Below are 19,670 nucleotides of genomic sequence, written 5' to 3' on the forward strand. Positions count from 1 at the left end.
AATTAAAAGTTGTACCACATTTGTGTACAATGCATCAAAATACAGTATGTAAAAATAAAAATAAAAAATGGGAAAAAATAGGTCAGAAGATTTGAATAGGACACTTTACTACAGAAGACATAGAAATCAGCCAGAAGCACATGAAAACATGTTCAATACTATTAATCATTAAGGAAATGCACATTAAATCCACAAAGAGTTACCACTATACAAACATGAGAATGGCTAAAATTAAAAAGACTGACAATACCAAGTGTTGATGAAAATGTGTAGAAATGGGAAATCTCATTTGGCTGATGGGAATTCAAAATGATAGATGCTTTGCAAAACTTAATAGCTTCCAATTAAGTTAAATATACGCCTACCATACAATGTAGCAGTCCCATTTCTAGACATATAGCAAGAGTATAACATATCAACACAAAGATTTCTAAATGAATGTTCATAGTAGTTTTATTCTTAGTAGCCCAAACTAGAAATAATCCAAAACAATATCAACTGGTAAATTAAAAATATGATATATCCATGCCAAGGAATGCTCTTCAGCAATAAAAAGAAATAAATATTGGGGAAAATGAAGGAGCCAGTTATAAAATATTAAATACTATGAAATTGCTGAGCAGAAAAAACTATTCTCTAGTGAAGGAAAGGGATTGTTGGTGGCCTGGAGTCTATTATTAAGTTCTGATTGGAAAAGAACATGAAGAATTTTGAAGGGTATGGCAATATTCTATATCTTGATTGTGGTGGTTGTTACACAGGTACAAATATTTTTCTACCTGCATCAAACTGCACACTTAAAATAGGTACAGTTTATTTCTTGTCAATTAAATATCAATATAGTACATATTTAAAATCTAACAAAAATAGCAATATGATTAGAAGTGTAATCTGGACCTTTTAATTATCCTTAAGAAGAGATAAATTAAAGATAGACTACCAAAGAATTATGTATTAATAGAGTGCTTAGAACAACTCTTTTTATGTATTTTTCATTTACATTATAATGTAAAATACCAGAATACCCCAGAAGACAAGTTCACAAGAAATCATTGCTTTTATAAGTCATAGTCATGTTCATTACTAGTAAGAATAAATAACTAATCTGGTTCTTTGATCATCACCTACCTTTATGAAGAACAGGCCAGCAAAATTATCTCCAAGATTTATTCAGAAAAGTACCTTTAAGCTACTCAATAAGATAGGTAAGATTCAACCCAATCTCATTGTACCTTTGGGTTAAAATAATGATAAATAATCCTAACTCTTAGTTGTTGAAAAATTCAAACCTATTTGACCAATTTTCAGTTGGAAAAAAAATTGATAGAAACAGATTTCCTTTTCTCAAAATATTCACAACAAATTGTAGTTCTCTTCTACTGAACAAGTATGATTAATTGCAAAAGATGAAATATTTTTAGTAATTCAAAGAATTAATTTCATAATTATTCATTCATCTTCACAGTTTTAGCTTGCTAAATTTATTCTAAAATTCTTCTCTGGGTTCCTAATTAAATAGTTTCCTTCTTAGGTTTTTTATAGTAAATGAAATCTATTTGCTGTACAGTACTCAATGAATTGGCTAAATCAGTTTTCATGATTTGAGGAACATGGGTCAACAGAATTTTTTTTCTATCAGGATGACTTTAACTTGAATGAAAGAATATTCTGATTCAAACAGTTAAGGAAAAAAGAACCAAGAAATTCAGAGGTAGGGCATCTTCAAGCACAGTGACAGATTCCAGCTGTGTTCTCTGGATTTTGTATTTTTCATCTATTGGTAACAAGATTGCTACTATACAGCTAGATACAATTATATCCAGAGACAGAAGAAGATCACCTCTTCCATATGAATGAAGAAGCCTTTCCCAGAAGCCCCTAATGGTGTCTCATTGACCAGAACTGGATTATATATCCATCTCCACCCCATTCACTGACAAGAAAACTGTAACCTTCCTTGAGTCAAAAGTAGGAAGGATGAACCCCTCAAAAAAAATCAGTACAGTATAACAGGGATGAGGTACAAAAAGCATATCTGGTCGGCACCCAGCAGTATTGCTACAAACATGAAAAGGTTTTCTTATTTTATTCCCTAAAAATAATTTAAGGTCAATGTTCTGGTACTAAAGCTATTAGTTATTTTTGCAAAAAATGTCTTCTGAGATTATGGAGTGTTTAATTTTAGCATAATTTTGTAAAATTGGTCATAAATTTTATTGTTTTATTAGAATCTTAAAAAAGGACATTGATTATGAAATGAGTTTATAAATATTAGAAATAATTTATATCAACTTTTGTTTTTTCACTAACTTAAAAGTATTTTCATGACTATTGACATCTACCAGTGCCTGGATTTACTGGTGAGCAAAGCCAGCCCAGGTCCTGTTTTCATGGAGCTTTCAGTCTAGTTGTGGACAAAGACAGCTGTAAAATGCTCAATCACATTATTAAATGTGGAATAGTTGGCGTAGGGAAGCCTTCTGAGAAAAGATAAACAGGACTGATATAGGAACAATGGGGGAATAGTGAGGGTGGGGAAGTATTTCAAACAGAGAGCACAGCATACAAAAAGGTTCCATGGCAAGAGTGGACAGGATGAATCCCAGGGAGTGAGCGTTCTATATATAAAGGGGAGAGTGGCTTTGTAAGAAAGGTCACAGACTTTTGCCGCCTTTTCCTCTGAGAGCAATGAGAAATCATGTAATGGATTTTACTTAGGAGTGTTATGGAGTATAACCAAATTTATGGTTTTGAATAGGTGACTTTAGTGCTTGGTAGAGAATAAGTTGAGTGGGCAAGAGCAAATTTAGGGAAACTATTAGCTAACTATAGGAGTCCAACCTATAGGAGGTAATAGCTTGTAATAGGATATAGTAGTGGAGATTAAGGAAAGTATACGGATTGGTAAGAATTTTAGAAGACAAAATCAGCAAGCCCTGACAATGAAGTGTTAAGGGTACCAATGACAATTTTGAAGTTTCTGGTTTTCTCATTTGGATGACTAGAAGTTCCTTTTCCTAAGACACAGACTGCTAGAAGAGCACTAGGCCAGGAGGAAAAGAAATAGGAACTGAATATTGTACATGTTCATATGAAAGGATCTTTAATCTGTTGAAGTGGAAATACTGAGTAGGTATTACATAGCCTGGAGTTAGAATAGACCCTGTAAGTGGATATATCAATTTGGGAGTTGTCAGTTCATTAATGGAAGATGAAACATTGGGGCTCATTTTGGATCACCTTAGGAGAGAAAGTAGAGTGAGGAAGACAAAGGTCTAGGACTTGAGCAATTCTATGAATGAATGAAGGGCAAGAGTTTATGAACAGGACAGAGAAAAAGCAAGAGAAGGATTAGTGGACTCTTTTATCTCAGAATTCAAGGAAAATGAGTATTTAAAGAAAAAGAAAATGTTCATTTGGACATTTGCTCAAAGTTCAGAAGAATTGAGAATTAAGAAAATGTTCTTGGATTTATTAATCTGATAGTCATTGGTAATCTTTGTTAGAATTACTTCAGTAAAGTGATGACAAGAAAGCCAGACTTTTGTTCTGAGAAAGAGTGGGAAGAAAGGAAATGGAACAGTGTGCATGAACAACTCTTTAAAGACATTTCACTGGGAAGAGGAAAAATAGCTAGAGGGAAATGTGGGGTAAAGGAAGGGATTTAATTTTTATATAGGAAAGACTTGATTTTGTTTGAGAGTCAGAAAAATCTAGTTAGAGTGTTTGAATAGAGAGAGAAGAAATGTTGGATAATTTACACTACTTTAAAATCAGTGCAAATGTAATTGAAAGTACAATAGAATATTGGCATTAGATAGGAGTGGGGACCCCTTGTAATATAACTAGAGGAAGAAAGAAAGAATAAGTAGGTAGCCTTGTAGCTTTAATATCGGGAAGATGAAACTTCAATTTTCTCTCTGATGATACTCTCTGCTGCAAGTGAAAAAGGAATGAAAGAAAGTGGAGATACCAGATTAGAGATGGTTTGAAAATGCTCAATGTGGAAAGTAGGAGAAACATTTGACTAAAGAATTGTAACAGAAGGGACTGAGTATATTGAGGGACCATGGTGGCTAATGATGAATAAAATTAATGCTCATGTCTTCAGTAATGTGATTTTCTCCAGCAGCACCAAGTTCCTCAGTATGTACACAGGGAGTTAAAGGTGAAGTTCACCCAGAATTAATATTTTATGAGCTATATTCGACAAAAGTTGTCCATGAAATGAGGAAGAATGAATAGAGTGAACTTAGATGGTCTGCTTGAACAAGTTCCTAGAAAGAATTTAAAAACTAAAGAAAGTACCTTAAAATCAAATTTGAAAAAAAAAATCCCCTCTTTGTAAAGTAAATGGAAAATATAGAAATATAGAATATATAGGAAATAGCAAGAATAATATAAAGTTTTTAGAGTTCTACAGTTGTATTTATTAAATAGTAATCTCTATTTTAATATTTGTTGCATGACTTCTTAATTTTTCTTTCTTATTAATACTTGTGTATTTTTAAAGTACAATTAGGATCTGACCATTTTATAACCCTTTTTAAATTTCATGCATTAGATGCATTTCATAAATCAGATTTTATTTTACAATATAATTTTAATAGCTTTATAGTATAGAAAGAACCATAACTGTGTATTCAATTTAACCAGAACTTACTGTAATAAATTATTTATAGATTTTTTTTTTCTGTGTAGTTTTTAGATACTTGCACAATGAAAATGAATCTAGACTCACCAGCAAGATATCTTTATGATATGTATGGCAGAAAAATTGAAGATATTTCCAAAGGTAAGATTTAAGTAAACTATATGATAATATTTTGAAAGGTATTTATACAATTTTGTTTTACTTTAAACATTTAAATGGAAAATAGATATACTAAAACATTTTAATTTTGACATGGATAAATATGGTATTCTTATAGGGCACCAAGGTTTTAAGAATCTTTTATTTTGGCACAAATTTGAATTTTGTGTGTTAAAAAACACTGATAAGAATTTTAACCTTTGTAAGCTATAATGAAGAGAACAAAATTAATTACTACCTTTCCATAATTTGACTGCCAAATTCTATGGGATATAGCTTTCTAAAGAGAAATTGTGCTACTGTATGCTCATATTAAGATTTTTTAAATGTTTTGGTCAACTTCTAGAGGTTATTTAAAGGTTATGTCATGTGCTTTAAAGCACTTTCATTGTATGTCTTTGTCAGAAGGTGACATTTTCATATGATATCTTAAAGATACTTTTTCCTACTCCCTAAAAACAAAAAATACCATGAATTCCACATTTGTGAGTTTGTATGTGCTATTAGGATAGTCCATCACTTCACTTAAACTTTAAATCCATGCCTGAGGAGGGTTGAAATATTAAATAACATGTCTTAAACTGCAAGGTTAGGTCCAGTCAACTATGATGATTTGGGGATGTGGCTATACCACATACTTTCATTTGTTTCCAATTTCTTTACTTGTACTATATAAAAACAGGCTATGCCCTTGACTTGTCATCCTTAATTAATACTTAATGAGTGATAACTGTGACATTTCAATACTTATTGTTTACAACTTCCATTTTTTTGGGCAAAGGATTATATGTGTGTGTTAGTATATGTGTTCTTAGCAAGTAAATGTATTTTGTCTTAGTCATTTAAAAATGTTATCAGTACATTATAGTTAGACATAGTATTGGGGCTCGTTTTGACAGAAACATGCATGCATGGAATATAATTTTGCTCCATTTCAGTCCCCAGTACTTCCTCTTCCTCTCTTCTCTTCCTGTTCTCCTTCCTTTAGCCTGCTGGTCTTCCTTCTACTTACTTATTGTTTTTTAAATTGGTGCTTTGCAGATATACATAAAAGGTGAAATTTTCAGTGGTATATTCATACATGTACATCTTAATGCTCGTATTAGATATCATATTTAGTTTTCATTTTATTAAGAATTTTCATCTCAAGATGTTATTTACCTATAATGATGTGTAACACAAGTAATCCTTCCTTATGTTCATTTTTGTTGAGTGGTGAGAATATTATTAAAGTTGATTTCTTCCTTTCCTTCATGTTTCTTCTATCATTCTGGCTAACTTTTTATGATCAATGATATTTTACTTCTATACTTACATTAATAAAAAATAACCAATACCTTTTCTAATAACCCTATCTGGCTTTAAATTATTTCTAACTCACCTGGAATTTAAAAATTGTATTTGAATAAACTGCTAGAATTTAACTCTACAACCTCGGTTGAGATGAAAGATTCATACTCGTAAAGCTGGCTTTCCCCCTTCCAAATATGGTTTCACAGAATTACTTATCAAAACAGAAAAGCACTGACTCTGAGGCGTGATACTTCATGGGTGCCAGAGGCATTCAGATTCATGCCTCATGCTTCACATGTCCCAGAAGTGTGCTATTATCACATTTTAATGCATGCCTTGCCCTGTGTTTTTGCATACTTATAAAAGCTTATGCCAGCTGAAATTAGCCTATACAGCTACTAACATGTGGAAGCATTATAAGTTCACTGGACTTAAAATATTTAAAGAAGCTAATCCTATTGGAGGAACTTCCAGTCTGTAGCACCCTCATCACTTAATATTAAGTTTTAAAATTTCTTTATCTTTGTTATTATGATTTTGTGTGGCAAATGATCAGAATCTGCAAACTTTTTATGTCCAATGGTCTTCTGAGCCTCAACTTAGGATTGGTAAAATGTTGGATGATTATCTTTTAATTTAAATAAATAAATACCGATACTCTTTTGATTTGATATATGACTTGGGTTTTTTGCTTGCCTCATATCAGATCAGAAAAAGTCATTTCATAATGTCTAACGTTAAAGTCTTACCAATTATTTTTAATTTGTGAGCACAAATTAGAAGCATAATTGAACCAAGAACTAAAAGCAATAGAGATACAAAATAAAAGTAATTTTTTTCTTCAGTTACTTCTTTTTGATAGATACATGTCCAAGATTTACTCCTATGCTATGAGAAATGAGCACATTTTTTTTCTCATTATTAAACTGCTTTTACCTTTTCAAGTCTAATAAAACCTTAAAATAATCCACAGGATTTGCAAATTGCTTATGTATTTAGATGTCCAAACCATACGTGATTTTGGTAAAACAATTGTTACATGTGAGAAAGTTCTTTTGCTATGATTCCTGTATAGATCTGTCCTTTAAAGAACAGAAGGGAACCAGCTATTGTGTAGATATCAGATTCCTGTAGCCAACATGCTAGTACACAATGTGTGCGCTAATGATGCATTCTGCAAAATCACACCCCCACCAAATAACAGAGGTATGGAGGAAATGGGACTGGGAAGACTGTTCAAATTCTATGCACCTTTAAAACCAGAACAGTAACTAAAAGAATAATTATTAACTTAAGAGATATGTAAACAGCTTGGGCAGGCATCTCAGAATGCTGTGTCAGAGGATGTTAGTGCTATGCAAAAAAAAGTGGAGAGTGAGACAATGCAGATGAAAGTGAAATGGAGGTTGGAGCCAGTGGGGCTACTTTGAAGAAAGGCACAGTAGGAACTGAAACTCCCACAGATAGTCTTGTAAGGCCAGGGTGCACCTCTCTGAGCTGGGGACTCCAGTGCAGCAATCAAGCTAAGGGCTTTTTTTCTTTTCTGCTAAAGAATAGAAACCTACTACTACTCTTTTTTGCTTTGATTGCTTAGGAAAAAGCATATATTTGCCAGTCAAACTTCCATATCATTCTGGTATCATACTCCTGTTTATTAATCATATAAAGCTATTTGATGTTATAGAAGCATTTAATAGTGGCAAAACTAATGTAGAGAGTGTCCTATTTTTTGAAGGTGTTGTTTAATAACTCTCCTATTCTTTCTAACATTTCCCAACTTTTGATCTCTTAACTTCCTGAATTACCCAACTTTTGATCTCTTAACTTTTAATCTCTTAACTTCTTTTTTTAGGGGAGAATCAGTTGAGTGACTCTCCCCCCTTGGAATCTCTTAGGACCCTTATGAGATTGCCGTTCCAATAACCATGTTATGCTCTTTTGTGGATCCTTCTAGATCATAGAAGGTAGTGTAAAGTTTACCCCAGTGGTTCTGAAATGAGTTATGGTACATTAATTAAATCAGCTCCAAGACCATTATGTATCATCCTGAAGGTTTACTTTCCATTTAATTTCTCTCTTCAAATTATATCCAACAACTCTGTTAAAAAATAGCTGTATAGCTATATATTTTCTGATAAGTTCTTTAGAGATTCTGCAATGAAATGGAATATAGGGTTAGCATATTTCATTTATAACATTCCAGTAACATAGAGCACCCTAAATTTAAATGTTAACTCATGCCCACTATCAACTTTTGTAGAAATTAAAATTCAAAGATTAAAATTCCAAGGAAATTAAAATCTGAAATATTTAAGTATTTACACAGTATTTACAAAGTATTTACACAGAAGTAAATAAAGAATCAAGTAATCATGCCTTTGTGAGATTTTTATTAAAATCTTACAAAAGTTCAAATACCTCAAGTTAAAGTACAAAGAATGTGAAGTCCTTCTTAATGTTTATCTTTCTCAGTGTCAGCCAGATGGCTTCTGGATGCTTGATTTGAGCTGGAATTTCTCCAGCAGCTGTTGTCTGGGCTCCTGGAGTGGGTGTCATCCCACAGGACCTCAGAAGTTGAATTAGGTCTACCCAACTTTTTCACGGGCCTTATGTCCAAACAAATAAAACAATTATTGCAACATCAACACCATACATAGAACATTTCGAACAGAAGCCAATAGAAGCAAATGTGGCCATTTCACACAAAATGATGTTTCCATGACCCTACATTTGGCATAATCCAGACCCAAAGAACACAGCACAAACTATGTAAAGGTAGAAAAGAGAAACCTACTTCTTGTCAGTCTTTCCAAGATGTCATCCAGTCTGTGCTGTTGATCAGGGTCTGTGACCTCTGGCATAAGTTGTTGGAAGGCAATCTGTAATGCGTTAATTATGCATCATGTATTTACAATATCTTGAGGGAAAAATTGACCAGTTCACACGGTCTCTTGTCTCAAAGAGACTGTATTAATGTTGGCTAAGTGCTCTGATTTTGGAAATCAGAGTTCAAATTTCAGTTATGCCACTTGTGATGACTTTGGATAGGTTATTTAGCTTCTTTGAGAATTCTTATAGATAAGGATATCTATAAAACAAGGATTATATTACTTACCTATATATGTTGTTGCAAGGATTAAGTGAATTACATATAAAGTCCTTAAAACCAGTGGCTGACTGATACTTGGTAAGCATTATATAAAATTAGCTTTGTCATTCTCACACAGAGTACTGGGAATGTTTTTTTGTTTTTCAATTATATATATATGTGTGTGTGTGTGTGTGTGTTTTATATATGTGTGTGTGTGTGTGTGTGTGTGTGTGTGTGTGTGTGTTTTATTCTTGCAATATTTGGAAGTTTGTTGGAGTGGAATCACCATTTGACCCAGGTATACCACTCCTCTGTTTATACTCAAAGGACTTAAAATCAGTATACTACAGTGACACAACCACATCAATGTTTATAGCAGTTCAAGTCACAATAACCAAGCTATGGAACCAGCCTAGGTGCCCTTCAACAGATAAATGGATAAAGAAAATGTGGTATATATACACAATAGAATATTATTACTCAGTCATAAATGAGAATGAAATTATGGCATTTACCAGTAAATGGACAGAACTGGAGAATATCATGCTAAGTGAATGTGTTAGTCAGCTTTTCTCAGCTGTGACCAAATGGTATGAACAAGAAATTATAGATGAGGAAAAGTTTATTTGAGGGCTCACAGTTTCAGAGGTCTTAGTCCATAGAAGGCCAGCTCCATTCCTCTGGGTTGAGGTAAGGCAGAACATCGTGACGGAAAAGCGTGGCAGAGGGAAGCAGCTTGCATCTCCACACTCCAGACACAAAATATATAACCCCAACACAATGCCCCAATTCCCACCTCCCCCAGCCATACCCTACCACCTCAATTAATCCCACCTGGGGTTAATTCACTGATTGGGTTAAGACTTTTACCACCCAGTCATTTCTTCTCTGAACCTTCCTGCATTGACTCACATGTGAGCTTTTGGGGGACACCTCACATTCAAACCATAACAGTGAAATAAGCCAATCCCAAAAAACCAAAGGCTGAATGTTCTCTGATATACAGATGCTAATTCACAGTAAGGGGAGTGAGTAGGGAAGAATAGAAGTACTTTGGATTAGACAAATGGGAATGAAGGGAAGGGAGGGGAAATGGGAATAGGAAAGACAGTAGAATGAATCAGACATTACTTTCCTGTATGCAAATATGCATATACAACCAGTGCATTTCCACATCATGTACAACCAGAAAAATGGGAAGGTATATCCCATATATGTAAAATATATCAAAATGCATTCTACTGTCATGTATAACTAATAAGAATTAAAAAAATTGAAAGTTTGCATTGGTGGCAGCTCTACTCATAAAGATTTATGTGAGGCACCATTCTTTTTCTTTGCAAAATATTCCAAACATCTTAATGTTTTTTTTTTTTTTTTCCTTCTCAGTCAGTTTCTAGACCCCATATTGAATTGAGGATAGTTTCCTGATAGCATAGCATCCACTTCATTTTAGGAATGTCATTTTCAATTGTGGGTCCTCATGGCTGCTATAAATTGGAATTGTTTAAGTCCAAGAAATGTAACTTCACAGGCACAGTTTCCCTCTCATCTCTACTTCATTTTCACTTGGAGAATAGCTTTTGGTAGCTTTTGAACTGACCCAGCTATTCATGTTTGAGGCTCATGTTATAAGGGGCTCTGCGAGGGCTGCCATCACTATTTCCTCCCGAAGACATGGTCTTTCCCCGGCATTTGAATGCTTCTGCTCTTTAGTTAACATTTGTCTGACACCTCTTTTTCTCCAATACTTAGGGTTACCTTTGTGGTAAAGCTATTCTTTTCAGAAAAGTTCACTTCTGCAATGAGTTTGCAGGTAGCATTATTCAAGGCAGTTGAGTACATTTTTTTTAACTTTGCTTTCTTGTCTATACTTGTATTTTTCTAACATTTTTCTTGCAGAATGTCCTATAGTGAGCTATATGAAGTCCATAAGTTTTAAGTTTATCCATAGCATCCTTTGTCCAAGTCAATCTTATTCATTTTTACTTTCCTGAGTTAAATAATCCTAACAACAATATATTCTCCCATAATCTAACATCAGATTTAGATATGGATCCTTGATTTATTATTATTATGTTCAGTTCCTATAATGTAATTGACCTTGCCTTTGGAGTCCCTTAATCTTAGGGCCATAAATTTTTAGATTTCACCCAATACCTTGTTTTGAGCATTTTTTACAATCTTCCTCTCCTATTTGTCCAGTTTTGATGTGCACTATTTTTCCTGTCCACCAAAGAGATTCTCCAGTTGGCCTTACTATAAATTTATCCATAGCACAAATACTGCCTCTTCCCAGTGTTCAGGAGTCTAGCTTCTCTGGAGGATTATTCTAAGTTTGCTCTACAAGATCTTATCTTTATTTCTCTGTTAAATATCACAGATCCCCAGTTACTGTTTTTGATTTTGTAACAAGTTATATTCCCCTTTTATAATAACCTTTTTAAGAGTAACTACACTTGAATGTATTTCCTGTTTTGGCCTTTGGGATCTCTTTCTCTTTTCATGCCTGTCAAATGGTTTGTGCTTGAATCAAATGTTTACCTTTATTCTAAGGTGATCTCTTTTCTCCTCAAGTTGTATCTGTTTTATTTTGTTTTCATGCACTGTTCTGTTCTGTCCATAATAATGAAACATATTTTCAAACTACTTTACTTTCTTCTTGATTCCTTTAGCAAATCTGATTTCTACATTTGTAATGCTTTGAATAGTTTCCCTATTTCAACTCATATTGTTATCTTGTAGAACTTAGCTGCCATCAGAGTTTAAAGTATTAGTCTATAGATTTGCTTTTAAAACAGAAAAACAGCAATTATTTTTCCTCTTTCCAATGCCTAAAATGATCTGATCCCATTCTCAGATTTGTCTAAAGTTTTAGGTGAAGTTCACTGTTGATAAAGGAGTAAGCAGTAGCTGCCTGTCCAGGGAGGCAGGTATGGCCAGGAGTGGCAAGCCCTCCACAGCCCTGTCCAATCCTAGACTCATTTTCTGAAGGCCACGACTGTTAGGAAATAATTCCTGCTGCATTTAGGTGTTGTGAATCATCAAGTTCAAATTCTACATAGCCTTGACTTATGAAATTTAAGGCCAACTTCCCTATTGTTTATGCACAGACCCTTCAGTAAAAAGACAACTCAAAAACTCTACAATATAGAATAAACTGCTAAATACTTCTAAGGTTAAAGAGTAAGCAAGCAAACGAATAAGCAAAACTACATGTCCCTTACATATTAAAACGCTGTCAGAGTATTAAGCCACTCAATGAAGTGCCCCCATAGTCTCAATCTTATTTCGTTAGTTGCCCTTCAAAATCACTTCTTATGTATTTCTAAGTATTCCTGACAAACCTGGTCCCATAGTGTAACACTTTCCTAAGTTTTGTGAGATGATCCATTAAGTTATTGAACCTGACATGGTAATGGGAATCCTAAAATTTGTAGCTAATTGGCCAGAAATGAGGGTGACGTGGCAACCCCCAGATATGTGACTAGTGTCTGAAGTTGGGACACTCTTGTGAAGGACTGTGCCTTAAACTGGCACACTTCCCAACTTTAAAACTTTCTGCAAGTAAAACTATAGTGCTTAAAACAGCATTGTTGTGCATGGCCCAAGATTATTCACTGGGGAAAGAATAGTTTCTTCAACTGTGATGGTAATACAGATGGATATCCACAGCTGACGACTAAAGTTGGACACCTATCTCATATCTACAAAAATGAACTCAAAATAGGTCAAAAATCCAAATAAAAGAGCTTAAAACCATGAAACTCTTAGGAGAAAAGGTAGGAATGAATCTTTATGACCTTGGCAGTGAATTCTTAGACATGATGCCAAAAGCAAAAGCAATAAAAGAATGCCCCCCCAAAACCCCAGTAAAGTGGACTTCATCAGATTGAAAAGTTTGTGCATCAAACAACATTATCAATAAAGCAAAAAGACAATCTACAGAATGAGAGAAAATATTTGCAAATCATGTATCTGATAAGGCTTTAATATTGACAATTAATAAAGAACTCATACCCAGAAACAAAAAGACAAAACAATCTAATTAAAAAATGAGCAAAGGACCTGAGTAGACATTTCTACATAGGAGATATACAAATGGGAACAAGCACATGAAAAGATGCTCAACATCCTTAATCATTAAGGAAAAGCAAATTAAAACTTCAATGAAATACCATTTCACACACACAAAGACTATTAAAAAGTGCACATGCATGCACAAACACACACATACAGAAAATAGCAAGTGTTGATTAGGATGTGAGGAAATTGGAACACATTTACACTGGCTGTGGGAATGTAAAATGGTGTGGCCAATTTGGAAAATAATTTGGCAGCTTCATCAAAAAATAAACAAATACCTTAAGACCCTGCAAATCCACTCCAGTATTTATGCATAAAAGTTGAAAACAAGTACTCAAATAAGCATAAATACATGCATGCTTATAGAAGTACTATACATGGTAGCCCAAATCTGGAAATCAAATGTCCACAAATAGATTAACGTAGAAACATATGGTGGAATATTACTCAACCATGAAAAGGAATGAAGGACAGACAATGCTACAATATGATGAATTCTGAAAGAATCAGTGAAAGAAATCAGACACAAAAGGTAACATATTGTTTGATTCCATTTCTATGAAATATCCAGAATGGATAAATCTATATGCAGAATGCAGACAGATGGTTGCCAGTGCCCAGGGGAGGAGGAGATTGTGACTACTTAGTGTGTAGTGGGTTTATTTTTTAGAATAAAGGAAATGTTTAGGAACTACATCGAGGTGGTTGCACATTTTCAGTTTACTAAATGCTAGAGTTGTTCACTTTAAAACAGTTGATTTTATGATATGTGAAATTCACCATAAATTGTTTTTTTTAAACACAACTGAAGAAGAATTAATTCATTCCAATTGTCACAACCAAGGTCACCCTAATTCAGCTGACAGCCAGATGATTTTCAAGACATTTGAGCAAACATAGCTAAGACCAACAGAACCACTCAGCTAATGTGTAGACTCATTGACCAAAAAAATACCTACTGTTTTATGCCACTGAATTTCAAGGTGGTTTGTTATGTAGCATTACTGTGGCAATAGATACCAAATATAGATATTCATAATTAATAAATATTTTCACATAACCTTTGTTCACTGATTAAATACGTAAGTTCTACTCCTTATAATCCTATATATTGTCAAAGAGCAATTTTCCTAAACTATCCTCTTATTTTTTTTCTTATAACTTTACAGATCAAACAATATTTTGGGACAATCTCTATATCATTTATCCTGATATTCAAGACAATGTGATCTAGCCCTATCCATCCAGCTTAACAACCCACAACTCACAATGACTCAAAATAGACATTCTATTATAGCTAGACCAGTGCCTTTAATGTCCCGTAGGGGGCAGTGCCTTGCACAGTGCCCAGCTTCCTTACCTTTGCTTATACTATTTTATGCCCCTTGGAATAATCTGTTTTCCAACTATTCAAAATTCAGTGGTTTGAGTTCTATTATTTTGTTGTAACAAATGACTCCAAACTTCCCAGTATAGTATTTTGCCATATTCCACACAACTTTCAAAGACTTATCAAAGGTGCATTTTTCACTCATGATACATGTCATTGGGGGTTGACTACACCTGCACTAACATGTCAAAGCAAAGTCATGTGCCATCTCCTTCATTCACCAGCATGGGGGTGTATAACATTGCAAGCCACACATTGAAACCTGAGGTGAAAAAGGTAGGAAGTATAATTGTTCTTCAGGGAGGGGCAAAAAATATTTTGTGTAACAAAATATTAAATGGAATACACCATATTATCCCTTATCTAAAATTAGCACTAGTTGTATATAGCTGTGTAACAAATTACCCTAACACTTAGCATCTTGAAGCAACAAATATATAGCAACTTTCAATTTCTGTGGGTCAGGAATTAAGGCATTGCTTATCTGGGCACTCTGACTCTGAGTCCGTTATTGGCTATTTAACTGATGGGTCAGCTTGCCACGTTATAAAATATTTTGGTTCCACTTAATTTATTTTGTTTACTAATGGCTCCTTTTCATGACTTTTATTTTATTCTATGTGTACCATATGCTATAAAATTTGATTATGTACTATTTATTTTGTACATAGGATTTAGCTCTTTAAAGAGAAATTCTTATATAATGCTAATTTAAGATCTCTAAAAATCTCCAAATATCTACTATGGAACTGTACATGTAATAAATAAATAGATCCTCAAAAAATGAATATTAAGGGCTGGTGATATGGCTTAGTGGTGGAATGCTTGCTTAGAATATGCAGGGCCCTGGGTTCTAACCCCCATGCATATGTAGGCACGTACACACAACACACATACATACAGCATTATTTATTTAAAGAAGAAACAGAGAGAGAGAGACAAATCTGGGAAGCCGAGCAGGAAGATTGCCAGCTCCAGGCCAGCATGGACAACTTAGTGAGACACTGTCTTAAAATAAAATCTAAAAAGACCTGGGGATAGAGCTGAGTGGTACAGCAGAGGTCAATCATGGGCCTAGCATATGCCTTAATAATAATAATAATAATAATAATAATAATAATAATAATAACAACAACAATTGTTATAATGCCTTATAGTAAGTAGTGAAAATACTTTTAAATGAATGAATTAAAATTTAAAAATTCTTAGTTGAATTAATATACAATGAATTAATATTTATTTATTTTAAAATTTGATCTGATTATACATGACAATAGAATGCATTTTGACACATTATACACAAATGGAGCATGACTTCTCATTCCTTTGTCAGTACATGGTGCAGAATCACACCAGTAGTGTAATCATACATATATATATATAGGGTAATAATGTCCATCTCATTCCACTGTCCTTCCTACCCCTTACACCCCTCCCTTCTCCTTACTCCCCTCTACTCAATCCAAAGTTCCTTCATTCTTCCCCATCCCCCCCCATTATGGATCAGCATCTCCTTATCAGAGAAAACATTTAGCCTTTGTGTTTTTGGGATTGGCTTATTTCGCTTAGCATGGTATTCTCCAGCTCCATCCATTTACCTGCAAATGCCATAATTTCATTCTTCTTTAAGGCTGAGTAATATGTCATTGTGAATATGTACTACATTTTCTTTATCTGTTCATCCATTGAAGGGTACCTAGGCTGGTTCCATAGTTTAACTATTGTGAGTTGAGCTGCTGTAAACATTGATGTGGCTGTGTCACTGTAGTATGCTGGTTATACCTTTGGGTCTAATCTGAGGAGTGAGATAGCTGAGTCAAATGGTGAGTCCACTCCAAGTGTTCTGAGGAATCTCCATACTGCTTTCCAGAGTGGTTGCACCAATTTTCAGTCCCAATGTTTGAGTGTACCTTTTCCCCCACATCCTTACCAACACTATTATTGCTTATACTCTTGATAATTGCCAATCTGACTGGAGAAGAAATCTTAGAGTAGTTTTGATGTGCATTTCTCTAATTGCTAGAGATGATGAACGTTTTTTCATATGTTTGTTGATCAGTTGTATTTCTTCTCCTTTGAAGTGTCTGCTCAGTTCCTTAGCCCATTTATTGACTGGGTTATTTATGTTTTTGGTGTTAAGTTTTTTTGAGTTCTTTATGTCTTGGAGATTAATGCTTTATCTGAGGTGAGTGTGGGAAAGATTTTCTCCCATTCTGTAGTCTCTCTCTGCATGTTATTGATTGTTCCCTTTGCTGAGAAGAAGCTTTTTAGTTTGAAGCTATCCCATTTATTGATTCTTGATTTTACATCCTTCACTTTAGGAGTCTTTTTGAGGAAATCAGGTCCTAAGCTAACATGATAAAGATTTGAGCCTACTTTTTCTTGTATTGGGCATGAAGCCTCTGTTCTAATGCCTAAGTCTTTGATCTACTTTGAGTTGATTTTTGTGGCAGGTGAAAGATAGAGGTTTAATTTCATGTTGCTACAATATGGATCTCCATTTTTCCCAGCACCACTTGTTGAAGAGGCTCTCTCTTCTCCAATGTATGTTTATGGTGCATTTGCCTAGTTTGAGATAACCTTATTTATGTGGTTTATCTGTTTCTTCTATTCTGTACCATTGATCTATTTATCTATTTTGGTGCCAATACCATGCAGTTTTTGTTACTGTGGCTCTGTAGTATAGTTTAAGATCTGGTATTGTGATACCTCCTGCTTCACTCTTCTTGCTAAGGATTGCTTAGGCTATTCTGTGTCTTATTTATACCAAATGAATTTTATGATTGCCTTTTCTAATTCTATGAAGAATGTCATTGGAATTTTAATCGGAATTGCATTAAATCTGTATAATGGTTTTGGTAGTATGGTCATTTTGACAATATTAGTTTTGCCTATCCAAGAGCATGGGAGATCTTTCCATCTTCTAAGGTCTTCAATTTCTTTCTTTAGTGTTCTATAGTTTTCATTGTAGAGGTCTTTCACCTCTTCTGTTAGATCGATTCCCAAGTACTTTTTTTTTTTTTTTTTTTTTTTGAGGCTATTGTGAATGGGGTAGTTTTCCTAATTTCTGTTGCACTGGATTCATCACTGATGTATAGAGATGGTATAATTTTATATGATGGGTATTGATTTTATATCCTGCTACTTTGCTGAATTCATCTATGAATTCTAAAAGGTTTCTGGTGGAATATTTTGGATCTTCTAAATATAGAATCATGTCGTCAGCAAATAGTTCTTCTTTTATTATTCATATCTGTTTCAATCTTCCATCTTGTCTGATTGCTCTGGCAAGAGTTTCAAGGACTATGTTGAATAGAAGTGATAAAAGAGAGCATCCCTGTCTTGTTCCAGTTTTTAGAGGGAATGCTCTCAATTTTTCTCCATTCGGAATTATGTTGGTCTTGGGCTTATCATAGATAGCTTTTATAAGGTTGAGGTATGTTCCTACTATCCCTAGTTTTTCTAGTGTTTTGAATGTGAAGAGATGCTCTATTTTGTCAAATGCTTTTTTTATATCTAATGAGATGATTCTATGACTCTTGTGTTTAAGTCTGTTGATGTGATGAATTATGTTTATTGATTTCTGTATATTGAACCAACCTTGCATTTCAGGGATGAACCCCACTTGATCATGGTGCACTATCTTATTAATATGAATTTGGATGTGATTCACCAGAAATTTATTGAGAACTTTTGAATCTATGTCATCAGGGATATTGGCCTGAAGTTTTTTTTTTTGTTTTTGTTTTTTTTCCTTGATATATCTTTGTCTGGTTTTGGTATCAGAGCAATACTACCTCATAGAATGAGTTTGGAAGATTTCCTTCCTTTTCTATTTCATGGAATAATTTGAGGAATATTGGTGTTAATTCATCTTTGAAGTTCCTACAGAACTTGGCTGAGAATCCATCTTGTCCTCGGCTTTTCTTGGTTAGTAGGCTTTTGGTGGCATCTTTTATTTCATGGCTTCAAATTGAATTAAGTTGTGTATGTCCTCTTGATTCAGTTTAGGTAGATCATATGTCTCTAGAAATTTGTTTGTCTTTGAGATTTTCTATTTTATTTGAGTATAAATTTTCAAAATAGTTTCTAATTATCTTCTGCATTTCAATAGTGTCTGTCACAATATTTCATCATGAATTTTAGTAATTTGACTTTTCTCTCTCTGTTAGTGTGGCTAAGGGTTTATTAATTTGATTTAGTTTTTCAAAGAACCAATGTTTCATTTTGTCAATATTTTAATATTTTTGTTTCAATTTAATTGATTTCAGCTCTGATTTAAATTATTTCCTGTCTTCTACTTCTTTTGGTGTTGATTTGTTCTTTTTTTCCTCAGGTTTTGAGATGTAAGGTTGGTCATTTATTTGTTGACTAGTTATTCTTTTAGTGAATGATCTCAATGTATTGAATTTTCCTCTTGGCACTGCCTTCATAGTGCCCCAGAGATTTTGATATGTTGTATCAGTGTCCTCATTTTCCTCTAAATGTTTTTTTTTTATTTCCTCCCTGAATTCTTCTAATAGCCATTCATCATTCAGTAGCATGTTATTTAATCTCTAGATGTTGGCATAGCTTCTATTTTTATCATTGATTTCTAGTAGGTGTTGGAGTAGCTTCTATTTGTAATTTTATCATTGATTTCTAGTTTCATTCTGTTATGATCTGATAGAATGTAGGGCAGTATTTCTTTTTCCTTTTTTAACCTGCTAAGAGTTGCTTTGTGACATAAGATATGGTCTATTTTGGAGAAGGGTCCATGTGCTGCAGAGAAGAAAGTATATTCGCTCGATGATGGATGAAATACTCTCTGTACACCCATTAAATCTAAATTATTGATTATATTTTTTATTTCTATGGGTTTTTTTGTTTAGTTTTTGTTTGGAAGAGCTATCCAGTGATAAGAGTGGTGTGTTAATGTAACCCAGTATTGTGTTGCGGTCTATTCAGTTTTTGAAATTGAGAAGGGTTTGTTTGATGTACACAGATGCTCCATTGTT

General features: G+C 33.8%; 1 protein-coding gene across 1 annotated transcript in view; it reads left to right on the top strand.

Moving 5' to 3' along the window:
- DCDC1 (doublecortin domain containing 1) overlaps positions 1 to 19,670 on the top strand; it is a gene marked incomplete at its 5' end in the record, with an annotated part of 513,039 nt that overhangs the window by 57,677 nt on the left and 435,692 nt on the right. The window contains 1 exon segment of the mRNA XM_079105478.1: positions 4,702 to 4,795. Coding sequence (XP_078961604.1) covers positions 4,702 to 4,795 — 94 coding nt within the window.

This window comes from Sciurus vulgaris (assembly GCF_902686455.1).
Source record: "Sciurus vulgaris genome assembly, chromosome: 11".
Taxonomy (NCBI): Eukaryota; Metazoa; Chordata; class Mammalia; order Rodentia; family Sciuridae; genus Sciurus; species Sciurus vulgaris.